This window comes from Lates calcarifer, linkage group LG7_1, assembly GCF_001640805.2.
Source record: "Lates calcarifer isolate ASB-BC8 linkage group LG7_1, TLL_Latcal_v3, whole genome shotgun sequence".
NCBI lineage: Eukaryota > Metazoa > Chordata > Actinopteri > Centropomidae > Lates > Lates calcarifer.
In genome coordinates, this window is record NC_066839.1 from 1,018,880 (window position 1) to 1,032,210 (window position 13,331).

Sequence of the window (13,331 nt, forward strand, 5' to 3'; positions counted from 1 at the left end):
CCGTCGACAGGCTCAGTCAGAAACAGTGTCTGTATCAGCCTGTAAAAACCAGCGTTGGTCTGACTTCACCATCATGAGCAGGAAACCCCTCGACATGTTAATTGTTCTTGGCGTTTCAGCTCACATTAGTTTGGTGAAGAAAAACAAATCTGACTTTATCTCACTTTTCACACTTAAAGAAAAAACAAGTCCTGACCACACGAGGACTTGTTGGCACCTGAAAACGTTCAGGACTTGACTCAAAGTGCCAAAAAAGAACAAAAAGAGTTTTGTCTCTATGAATCATTCACACCTGAAAACAGGAGAAAACACTGGATTTGTCCTTTAAACAGAAACTCAAATTAAATGAGACGTGTCCGAGCTGATCCTGCTCTCTGAGGACTGGTCTGAGGATCACGTGACGTGAAGATGACTGAGGCTCGTTTCCCATCAGGGACCAATAAAGATAAAAATATGTGTTCCTGGTATGAGACCCTCTGGACAGACAGTCCCACATCTGGTCTCAGTCCTCTGAACCTTCACAGCGCGTGGGACATTTCAACGTCCTGTCCATCTGTCTTTGGACTGACGTCTGCTGTGTCAGGTGGTGTTTTACGGAGCAGTGGCGGAGCGAGGAGGTGAGGGCTCTGAGCGCTCACCTGACCCCGACCACAGCCGCCGTCACTTCCTCTGATGACTTCACGTTCAAATCTCAATCAAAACAACGGACACCGTTTAACGACCTTGTGAAGTAGTGTGGGATCATGGGAGTTGTTGTCTTCACCACCGTGGCCCTCAGCTTCTCCTGGTCTCTGATGGTGTTCTGCAGGGCTGAGCTGACGTTAGCTCACATTAACTTCAGATCCAGACGCTGACGACTAAAATCCTTCATCTGGTTAAAATATCGCGTTAAAAACCACCAAGATCGGCTGAAGCTGGTCACAGAGCTGCTGTGGCACCGGGATCAAGCTTCGATTCAAACTGATCAGAGGAGAAAAGTGAAGGAGCAAACAGAGTCGAGACCACACCATCATTTCAAATGTTTTATTCAAACAGCTCTGATTCAGACAGGGTGAACAAGATCCTGCGACGCTGTGAAAAGTCCCACTAAAATAAATTCTGAGAAACTTAAATGTTAAGTAACAACCAGAAAAAAAACCCACCACCGCCTCAGGAATCATCAGCATATACAGAGGAAGATACGTCGACACAAAAACCTCCAAAAAACCAAGTGAGAGATGAGGACAGTGAAGTAGCGCCCCCTGCTGACACAGTTCAGTCCACTGATTCCATCTCGTGTTGTTCTTTAATCACAAACAGGAAACAGCTTCAACTTCTAAAACAGCAAACGTCGTTACAGAAATTCAAAAATCAGAAACTCTACAAGCCAAAGTTCTGAGATTAATCCGAGTCACGACGGTCGAGTACATTCTGAACAGGATTCTACAGATCAGAAAAGATCAGGATCAGTTTTTACTTGAAGGTGACTGTGGACGAAGAAACTCATCAGAACAGAACAGAGGACGACCTGGTCAACAGCCTGTTCAGCCTGTAAATCAGTCACAGTATTCAGTGCTAATCAGAGATTTAAACCTTTGTCGTCTGTCTCATCCTCCAGTCCGTCAGTCCGTCAGTCAGTCCGTTGATATTAATCTCACACCTGTTTGTTAAACAGATGAAAACTGACACTAATCAATTGATTTAATTTGATTAATTGATATTTATGAAAGAAGAGGAGGAGGAAGGATTTTTGGGGAACTCAACGTCCTCTTACTGTCTTTATCAGAGTCAAGTTCAAAACTCAGTAAGAGGACGATGAGTTCAGGTTCAAACTGTCAGCTGACGGTCGTCAACAGTGAAGCTTTTTTAGGATCAACCAATTAAGTTCAGTCAGTCAGTCAGTCAGTCAGTCAGTCAGTCAGCATGTCAGTCAGTCAGTCAGTCAGTCAGTCAGTCAGTCAGTCAGTCAGTCAGTCAGTCAGCATCAGTCAGTCAGTCAGTCAGTCAGTCAGTCAGTCAGTCAGTCAGTCAGTCAGTCAGTCAGTCAGTCAGTCAGCATGTTCAACAGTCAGTCAGTCAGTCAGTCAGCATGTTCAACAGTCAGTCAGTCAGTCAGTCACATGTTCAACAGTCAGTCAGTCAGTCAGTCAGTATGTTCAACAGTCAGTCAGTCAGTCAGACAGTCAGCATGTTCAACAGTCAGTCAGTCAGTCAGTCAGTCAGTCAGTCAGTCAACATGTTCAACAGTCAGTCAGTCAGTCAGTCAGTCAACATGTTCAACAGTCAGTCAGTCAGTCAACATGTTCAACAGTCAGTCAGTCAGTCAGTCAGTATGTTCAACAGTCAGTCAGTCAGTCAGTCAACATGTTCAACAGTCAGTCAGTCAGTCAGTCAGTCAACATGTTCAACAGTCAGTCAGTCAGTCAGTCAGTCAGTCAGACACAGGCAGCCATTGTTGCAGACTGATTTCCATCATGTCCTCCTTTGACGGCGAGTTCAACAGCTCTCTTCACAGGACGCCCTCAGTGTGTGTGAGTGAGTGTGTAGTGAGTGTGTGATGAGTGTGTATGAGTGTGTGTGAGTGTGTATGAGTGTGTGTGAGTGAGTGTGAGTGTGTGAGTGTGTGTGAGTGAGTGAGTGAGTGAGTGTGTGTGTGTGTGTGTGTGTGGGCCAGATCAGTGTGACAGATAGAGCGGCGCTGCTGGGGAGCAAAGAGGGGGATGGAAGGAAGGAGGGAGGGATGGAGGGATCAGATTGGAGGAGGAGGAGGAGGAGGAGGACAAAGGCTTCATTCTTTGCCTGTGGTCAGGAGTTTCAGGGCTTTCTGGAGGTTCTGGACGGCCGTGCTGACGTCCTCGTACTGCAGGGCGCTGCCAGCGTACTTACAGTACTTCTGGGCCTTGGTGAAGTCCTCCGGGCTGAGGTGAACGCCGCCTGGAGGGAGGGAAGGAGGGAGGGAGGGTGAGGAGAGAGGAGAGAAAAAGAGGGGGGTTAGAAGATAACAAGAAGAGAAAGGAGCAGAAAGAGGAGGAGGTCGGAGAGATCAGAGTCAGAAATCAGCTCCGAGGAGAGGCTGTCAACAGAGACAGAGACAGACCGAGGCAGAAATATAAAATATATCTGACCAACAAACCAAAGCAGCCAGAAACTCAGCAGCTCGTCTGGATTAAAACAGGAAACCTTCTCTGTATCTGAAAAAGAATCTGTTTTAGGTGATTTCAGCTCGTCTCAGCCTGAGCTCTGCCACTGTTCATAAAGAATAAAAGCAGCAGGTGGTGTCGAGTGCCTGGCTCAGAGGCTCTGAGACGCAGCGACGTCGGGAGCGACGCTGATGATGGTGATTGAAAAATGGGATTTTCTGGAAACACTGAAGCGATTTTTCCATGAAAACTCTTGTGACTTGTGCGTCACGGAAAGTCGGCACCACCGAACCATAACCACCTGTCAGCACCGAGGGGATTGTGGGTAATTTATGATGGAGGACGACCTGCTGCAGAGTCAGAGGTCAGAGTGATGTGAACGGTCTGAAGAAAGACTCCACTGTAATCTGACTGTGTGTATTACTGCAGTATTTAATAAAGGGAGTCGTCCTCTCGCCTCTCAGCGTCCCTCTGAGACAAACCTCCCTGTGAGCCCACCACATCCCTCAGACACTGATACTGGAGACCAGGCTTCAGGTCTCGTTAGGTTCAGTCTGGGACAGATATGGTTTGTCTTAAATGCAGATAAAGCAGTTTTAATAATTAATGAATAATCAGTTTTTATAACCTGTCGTGTTATATGTGGTGAAATGAGGCAGATGACGTTTTCAGCTGGTTCTGAAACTGGGACAGGAGCTGTTCCCATTTCACTGCTGCTTTTCTTTCATTCCTCATTTAATTATTTGCTCTTTTGCGTTAGGACTGAGCTTTTGTTGTGAAAAAAGAGAATATAATGTTTTAAAAAACAGGGTTTTCCCTGCAGAGCCTGAGGCAGGTTTGTTGTCTGGGTCTTAGTTTGTATCCATGTTTGGCCCAGAAAGAAAGTTTAAAACCTATTTCCTGTCACGTTCAGGGCGACTGATGGAACCTGTTTTATTGTGGAGAGGACCTGGACGTCAGGACCCCTGAGGACACGCAGTACAGATAATGGATGGACGGGAGCTGATCCACAGCAGAAGAGAAAACTCAACTAAAACTGTGAATTGTGAAGCTGGAGCCTGGACTCTGAAGGACGTCCTGAAGTGAAGCGAAGCAGCCGTTATCATTCTCTATAAGTTCATGATGCAAACAACACTCACAGTGTGTGTGTCTTCACCTATTTCACATCTCACAGTTCAGAGAAAAGCCGTCTCACACTGCCAGAGAACAGACTGTACACTACATTAAAATGAAAACAGGAGGACATGCCAGACACTGAACCAAACTGAACATGTTCTGTCCTCTGTTCTGTTTTGCCTTCCAGTGTTTTACATCACTGTACACTGTATTACATCATATTGTTTGTGTGATTTATTATTGATTTACTGCTGGTAGGAAGGGTTTTCTTTCTTTGTCATGTCCCAGGCAACAACCTCCAAATAAAGGATCTGTGTAAATAAACGAACTGTAACCTAAGAAATAACTCGGCGTTTCTGCAGCTTATTAGACTCACAGCCCTCCACCCATCAGAGTCTCTGGAGGACTGGAGCTGAGCCTGCAGGAAACACAACATCTAATGGTTGGTTCAACACTATAGAACATATACACCCTCCTTCACATACAGGACTCCAGTGTATACCAGAGGAATGCAGGGCTCACTGCTGTAAAGCCCAGAAAACCCCTCATAAACCCTCAAAGATCCATCCTGTAGAAGATGTCTGCTCTGACTTTTCATTTATTATTTCTCTCATCCCTCCGTCATCCCTCTCCTCTCTGGTGTCCTCTCTAAGGACTCTTTGGACTCGGAAAATCTATTGGACCATGTTGCGTCTCTTCCAGCTTTGTTGTTCTGCACCTCATCACATGTCTCTTTGTGCTCACTACATGGTGAGTACGTGGAAACTCGAGCAGTGCAGCCATAACATAACTGCATAACATCTGCAGCTATACCTGATACAACCCCTTAACCAGATCCACACCAACGTTTGTTTGTCAGAAGGATTACACAAAAAGTACTGAGCCAATTTGCACTAAACCTAACGGAGGGATGGAGCACGAGCCAGGGAGGAACCTGTTAAGGTTTGGTGTGGATCAGGTTAAAGGTTCGGATTTGGCCTTGGTGGAGGTATGTGCTCTACTGAGAGCCATTCTGGTTTCACATCAGGTCACTGAAGAACATCAGAGCTCCTGAGTAAAGAATAAGAGCACCTCTCTCTGTTTTCATAAATCTCTCTGTCCTCTTTCATTCCTTTCTCCACATATTCCTCTCGTTCCTTCTCCGTTCTCAGTCTTCCCTTGATTTCTCTTTCTTGTCACACACTTGTCTTCTTCAGCCCATCCTCACTTCTAAATTTAATTTCATTCCATATACTGGATGCTTTATTGGTAATATGCACATTTTTCCAGTGGTAATGTGATAACAAATGCTAAAAGATGTGCTGAAGTTCCTCTGCTGGAATTAATGAAAGAGTTTCTGAATTGAAAAGAAGCCAAAATGTATGTGATGGATATTTGATCATTTCTTAAACGGTGTCCCTCTGGTAAAATGAAAAATGAAAAATGAAATGAAATTCATTCTCACTGTCTGAATGACACGTTCACTGTCTACTCCCTCGAACACATTTGGTTTCTCTCTCATGTTTTTCTGTATCAACACTGATACTCATTTATCTCTGTTTTTTCAGTCCCTCCCTCTCTCCTTTATCTTTTATTTCTTTCCTCCCCTACATCTTAAGTCCTTTCTTTCCTTCTTTAATTCTTCCTACCCCGTCTCTTTCCCTCCCTTGATCCAGTCTTCCCTCCCCACAGGGACCCTCTTTAACTCGAACCATGCGTCCGCGGCCCTCCCATCCCACCGAGAACACACCGTGCTCTGCAAACAGAACATGAGACTCGGTCCAGGACAGGACATGATCTCCATATCAAACACATTCATTTATACAGCTGCAGATCACTGCTGCTCCTTTCTGAGCCGTGAAATGACGGGCAGCACAAACTCAAAACAAATGACAGCGTTTTCAAGAGTAATACTCAACAACTCTTCAGTAGATCCTTTATGTTGTAGAGGCTCTGAGTCTAGACACCGATTTCTACCCCTAACAACATCCATACTGTTTATCAGAGTCTGAGGATTTCACCTACCCAGGACCTCAAACCTTCATTTGAAGGGGTGTTCCCAGAAACAGCGTCTCAGTTACTCAGGATGATCCACAGACCTCGCTTTGAACAGTTTTCATTGGAACTACTTTCTACATCTGAACTAGAACCAATAAAAACTATTCTGTGGATGTTTAGCACCACTGATATCTCAAAGCCCCTGTCCAAGTCAAACCAAAACCATCTGCATGGCTCAACAGCAACAGTTGTAAGTGAGGGATGATGATTTCTTATGATGATTATGAAACTATCCACTCACACAAGGCAACCATCACCTGACTGTGGTGTAGTACAAATCAGACCAGTATTTCTGGCATTAGTCAGTGTTGGAATGGGCAAAAACTAATGACTGTGTATAAAAATGCTCCCAAAAAAGGAGGAGTTTGGATTTATTTTGTTATGTATGCTTTAAAAAGTAAGTGTAACGTCCTGACTGACAGCTGTGACTGTGGTGTCTCAGCAGGACCTTGCCCAAACCCAGTAACCTTAGTGACTTTGAGTACAGCATAATTATTCTAGCACCTCACGACTGGCTTTCAACATAAATCATTCACACGCATCAGTTTCAAAGGTTTGCTGAGAACAAAGCAAAAACGTCCAGTGATCAGTGTTCGGAGAGGAAAAGGTCTTTCAGATCAGAGCAGTCAGACCAGAATGATGGAAACAAACTGAGACCAGAACCAGGAGAATCACCCAAATGAACCACTTTCTCCTGCAGGATCAGAACTTTCATAGACTAAAGTTTCAAAAATACAAAAACAGCAGTGTTAAAGGATTAAACACTGGGATTCATTTGTTAAGTTGACATGAAAACCTTTGGGAATTCTGTATGAAAACTGAAATCGGACTTGTAAACTGAAGCAGAGAGACTCCTGGTGTAATTGGTAGCTACCACCAAACAATCACTTGAATCTTGATTGTGTGTTTGTTCACTGGTTAAAACGCTGAAGTCACTGGTGTATTTTGAGCTGCACCAACCACAACAGGCAGTGGTTAAAAACGTGACTTTAAGCAGAGAGGATAAATCTAAAGATGCACACAGCCAACACGTCTCTCACAGAGTTAATGTCTGGCACATGAAATAATAACGGCACCAAATTATTCTTTTATTTTAATGTTAATAAGTTGAGACACCATAAAGGACCTGTGAAGGTCCCTGGACCCCTCTTTGAGAATCAGAGCAGGCAGAGAGAACAGAGCAACAGATAATGTCTCTCTTGGCTTAGTAATGCTCATAAAACATGGTCCTCTGCTCTTAAAAATGTCCTGGAGAAGAACAGGAAAAAAATGATTGAATAATGTTGCACCATAAGCCCCTAATCCCTTGGCTGATTCTCTTCTCCTCTAGAAAGCTGGAAAAGACTTGTGAATATGCTGACTGCATACTCCCAAAGATGGGAAGAGTTTAGGAGGAGGAGGAGGGAAAACAGCGGAAAAATGAAGTGAGAAAGTCAGCAGAGGGATGGGAGACGGCCAGAAACCACAGCGCTCGACAAGGAGGGAGATTTGGAGAGAGACGGCATTCAAAAAGGTGGTAATAAAAAAAAAGACCACATCATCATCTGAGATAAGAAAAATAAAAGAACCTATTTGACGATCAGCTTTCCTAAGAGAAATGTAGTTTTAGTCGTGCAGTCTCAGCAGGCTGTGTCAGTAAACAGAATGAATGTACGACAATAACTACAGCTGCAACTGACTATTATTTTTATTATCGATTCATCTTACAACCATTTCTGTGATTAATCAAAGTTGTTTAGTTTATAAAATGTCAGAAAGTAGTGAAAAGTGCAGATTCTAACTTCCCAGAGTCTCTACAACCAGAAGATATTCACTCCACACCAATTTTACTGACAAAAACTGTCAAACTGCAGCTACTGTGATGCTAAGTCGTTTCTAGAACTTTTCAAAATGTTTTGCTCCATTTTCTTTTCTAAAACCTCAAAGACTAAAGACCACTTTATACCTCTGTGTTGATCTGACACCGTAGACACTGCATCGGCATGCACACTAAACTGTATGTCGTAACCTACAAATGTAACTACACGTCATGGCAACACAACAACAACTATGTCCAAAACTCTCCACCATTGTTGTTGCTGCCCTACCCTGTCACATCCCCACACTGCTCATGTCGTTTCTGTGCAGGTAGAGTTATTTCTCAGGACGTGCCCAACTGGTGACGCAGGATACATGAGGCAGCCATCATGTGTTTGGTTAAAGGCAAGTATCTTTCTGGTCAAACTCAAACCATCAACCTTTACTGGATGTGTGTTCAGCTCGCTGCAGAGCTGTGCAGAACAGATAAGTGCTATGAAAACTGACATAACGTGAACTTTCAACAAAGAACAACATGCTGTAAAAATAATCCAGGTGTCTTACTTCCTTCAAAGAGGTCTGACCGTCCAACAGAGTCATAAATGCCTCATGTCCACATCTCAGGAGTTTAACCATCAGTTGTTTAATTTAGGTGGTAAAGGGTTAAAGATTAATGGCACAAAAACAGAAAGTGGCTGTGAGAGGACTGCTGAGCAAATGAGTTTCTCATCTCCTCTCATGAATAGAAAATGCAGGGACACTCAGAGCTGTTCAACAGAAAACACATGCTTACTGGTTAATATGCCTTTTTCTTTTCAGGCTCTTTGACATATTATTAATGGAGTTCCATTTATCTGCACGGACCGAGGCTTAATGTATTCCTCAAACAGGCCTTTTCATTTTAATTTGCTATCGGACAAATGTGTAATTGGCCGAGTCTCACACAGTTTATCGGGCACGCCTGAATTCACCCTGTGAAGGAAAAAAGTGCAGAGTTGAAAGGAGAAAGCTGCTTTTCCTCTTTCATTGACTTTGCAGTTAAGTTTGAATCAAATCTTGGAAAGGGGTTGAATTATTCATTTCACCTATTTATCCAGTTAAAGGTTCTGCTGAGTGTGCACACTAATCTTTAGAGAAAAATAAACTGAGCCACATGGATCTCAAATCCTCCTGTATGGGCAGTATTCAGCTAAAGAACTGCAATATGACTTTTCCATCATTTATCCAGAAACGGCTGACAAAGTCTTTATTTAAAACTTTATAATTTACCCTTACATAGTTATATATATTAACAGTAAATGGATTAAAGTGCCTGACAGCAGTGGCTCAAGGACACGTTGATAAGCAGACAGGAGGAAATGGGAATCGAACCACAAACTCTGCGATTAATGGAGCTGAACTACACTTTTCAAATCAGTCGCCCAATTTCCTAAAAACAAAACGTGTGAGAGAAACCTGCTTTCCTTGAATAACTTTTTTTAAAGCCTCGTGGCCAAAAACAGTTGAGTGTGTGATCATGCAAGGTCTTTTTATCTTTACATACCCAGTAACTTTGACTGGAGAAAAGCTGGTGTATGAAGTTGTAACAAACACTCATCTAACCCTTTCTGCTAGAGACATTATACTTGGCCATGCAGAAACTTCACAGGGGCAGCAGTGGGACGAAGGAAAATATCATTTCTCATATTGCTGCAGTTCAGACTGACCAAAAGTGAAACTAAAACTAATGTAAATAAGGCTGATGTCAATGTGTTGAGGTGGAACTGTGGGGAAAGGATGGAGCTTCATGTTCAGCTCCGACCATTTGCTCTCTCTCCCTCTCGTTCTCACTCTCTCTGTGGCTAACCACCGGCAGCTAATGATAGTCTAGACAGCGGCAAAGTGGCGGTGGTGTGGTTGTAATGATAGGTTCGATGGCAGACAGACGACTGGTGCAGGGACCAGTCACACAGCGATGGTCACCGTCACCACCGTCTCCTGCTCCGTAATGTCTTCAGCGGTCTCACACCAGTTATTCTACATCTTGTGGTGTTCAGAGGAGGAGATGAGAGGGATATTTTTATCACGACTCCCGCTGCGCTGTGGAGCTTTGTATCAGAAACTATCTTTTCCATCTTTTTCTCAGACTCACTGTGGAAGACCAGCTGCTTTAAAGGATAGCTCCTACAGAACTAACTTACTAACGGACTCCGAACTAAAGACCCATTTCAGCCTCGCTCCACTCACTGGATCTGCCTGGATCTGTATTTTTGTCTGTCCTCGTCACACACTTCATCCTCGTTCCAGCTTTGAACACATCAGAGAGTTAAGCTAACAGGTGACCCCAGAACACTATCATGGCTTCAAAGTGGACTTCAAAGACCATTCAGGACGGACCGGATGTGTCTCTTCTACCAACCATCCTAAACACCTGACAGTCTCATTAAATCTGTCAAAACCAGTTTGATGTCGTGAAATTCAGAATACACAAACTCTGCATGAAAAAGATGGCTGCATCTTCAGCTAAAGTTTTAGTTTCTGACTCATAAATGTTGTGGAGTATTTCATAATCCAGTTAATGTTGGAGAAATGAGAGTGAAAATCCTGCAAACATTTCAGCAGAGACAAAAAAAAATCTGTATACCCTACTTTCTTTCTGGACAGTAAACACCTCATTTAGAAGAAATTAAAAGACATCACTGCCAATGTTTACTAGTATCACCACCTCACAGCTGTATGCCTCCACCAACCAGTCCAGCTGCAGTTGATTAGTGTGTGAATTCTTCATGTTTTGTGCGGTCACAGTGACCTTGACCTTCGACCTTTAACCATCAAATTCATCAGTTCATCTCTGAATCCAGGTGAACGTTTGGGCCAAATTTGAAGAAATTCCCTCGAGGCGTTCGTGAGATGTTTCGTTCACGAGGCCAGAAACGTGTTTAGTGGGGTTGCAGCGACTTTGACCTTTGACCTTTGACCACCCAAATGTAATCAGTTCATCCTCGAGTCCAAATGAATTTGTACCAAATTTGAAGAAATTCCCTCGAGGTCTTACCGACCTATCGCGTTCAAGAGGAACATGGAACAAACACAGAGACGGACAACCTGAAAACATAATGATAAAATAATGCAGATAACTCGTACACTGTATATTGATCCGTCATCACATGAACACACAGTGTGATTCCAGCAGATGAAGACAGACATGGAGAGAGACAATGTGCAGAGCTTGGATTTAGTCTGACAGTATAAAATGTAAAACAGGGTGATGAATGAAACTAACAAAGGAAAATTAAATCATTAAAAGAAGAAAAAGAAAAGGAGTGAAGGTTTAATGAAGGCCAAGAGGAAAGATACAGGCTTTTAAGCTGGATTTAAAGTCTGTCAGAGTTTGGGCTCAGTCTCAGGAATCTGTTCCAACTATGCACAGCTTGACATTTTTCTATTTTTTACTATAGGAACAGACACGTCTCACATGAGCATCAAGGGCTACAGAGAAACATCAGCTCTACAGCTGCTGAACATCTTCATCTTTTCTCTGTGTTAAAACACCAGCAGCTGAGTTCAGAGCTGTGGCTGTCTGATCAGGGTTCGGGGGAATAGAACAAGAAAAGGCAGCGTCTGTAGCGTCTCTGTGCATTATCTGTATTCAGTGTATATTGATTATGTATAGGAGTGTGTGTGTTCTTACCCTGCTGCTGGGCGTTGAGCAGTGTGGGGTCAACAGTGGGCACTGATCGGGGCATAGGCACTGGTTTAACTCCTTCTGCTGGTCAACAGAAACACTTCACATTATGATAAATACGTTAAGAAATACTGAATAAGAAATGTTAACAGCTACATAATGGATCTTCATGGTCACTTGTAAAACACATATTTGGATATTTACTGATTTCCTTTATCCCACTGTCCACATTCAGCTGACCAAGACCTGTAGACTCAGGGTGGATGGATGAGTCCACAAAGTCTTTAACAACGCTGTAACGTTTGGAACAGTCAAATGTAAAATATGGCCTTTTTTAAATTAGGTTCAGTCACTGTGGATTCTTTCAGACTAGACCAGGATCACGACTGCAGAGCCACAGCTGTTTATGTCGGGGCTGTCATTTTTAAACTTGTGCACAACTTATGCAGAGCTTGTTAAATTTTTCTGCTCCAGGAGAAACTATAGCTGAGCTCCTCTTACAGCGACAAAACTTCAGAATATGTTTCTACTCGTGGACAGAATGGAAATCAATCGCTTTCCAGATTTTTTAAAATAAAAGCAAAGTTATTAAAGTTAATGTTGGAATCCACCACATTCCTTCGCATACACATCCTGTTTCTCTTTCCCACACACTGACGCAAACACACATCCTGCAGCTCTCCTGTGATCGGTAAAAGTCCTTCACTATCAGCAGCCCTCGCAGGGTGTGAACACACACCTCGCCCGTCAGCAACATTTTTCTGACTGGACAAACACCAAGGTCAACCTCTGTCGCTCCGCTGGTTTAATCACTTGTTCCTCACAGCAGCCGCATGTGATTAAAATGCCAACCAGAAAACAACAACCCGTGAGCTGGAAACAGTGTTTTTCTGTTGCCAGCTCTTTGTTCAGAAGCTTGTGTGATCCATAATCTCCACCACACTCTGCCCTCGACATGGGAAACCAGGTCCAAATTTGCTCTCACCCATGCACATGATTTCAGCAGGAGGCAAAACGCTGTGTTACATAAGCCTTTGTCTTTACACACTGATTTGCCACAGGGGGACAATTAAGAGTGTGCACAGGCAGAGACACACACTTTGCATTACTCAATATCTTTATGTCAACATCCCAATAAATACAATTACTGCTAAACTTTACACGAACTCCACCGACCACAGATAAGATCCCAGCATCCTCACTCATCTTTAAATCCTCAAGAGAACATCTGCAAACATTTGGACAAGTGCAAAAGCCCGAATATAAACACACACACACTCAGCACACTTGCTGAAGAGTGTGTGAGGTGCTCTCTCAAGGAGATGTGTTATTGAAAACAGTGCCAGAGAATTGTAGGGCCATCACGTACTCAGTGTTATCAGGGGAAATTAGTAAAACACAGGGATTAAGAGGCAGGTGATAAGAAGGAAAAGACACATCATGTAATCCATGTTAGACAATGAATAATCAGAGAATAATGGGAATTCTAATTATTTTACATCATTGACTGTGTCATAACAATACTTTGTCTATTACTTATTACTTTTTCCAGGGGCTTTCAGATTAAATCCAGTAAGTGAATCACAGCTGGACCTGGA

General features: G+C 43.3%; 1 protein-coding gene across 4 annotated transcripts in view; it reads right to left on the reverse strand.

Moving 5' to 3' along the window:
- Window positions 1-2,608: 2,608 nt before the first annotated feature.
- The window catches only part of vta1 (vesicle (multivesicular body) trafficking 1), a 46,048-nt gene continuing 35,325 nt past the window's right edge, over window positions 2,609-13,331 (reverse strand). For 2 of the 4 annotated variants that reach the window (XM_018674612.2, XM_018674615.2), the window contains exons 7-8: window positions 11,740-11,817; window positions 2,609-2,913 (exon numbers count right to left, since the gene is read on the reverse strand). In XM_018674612.2, the coding sequence (XP_018530128.1) occupies window positions 2,768-2,913; window positions 11,740-11,817 (224 nt within the window). In that variant the 3' untranslated portion in view covers window positions 2,609-2,767. The remainder of the gene's footprint in view (window positions 2,914-11,739; window positions 11,818-13,331) is intronic. The other 2 variants (XM_018674613.2, XM_018674614.2) reach the window with 2 other exon arrangements.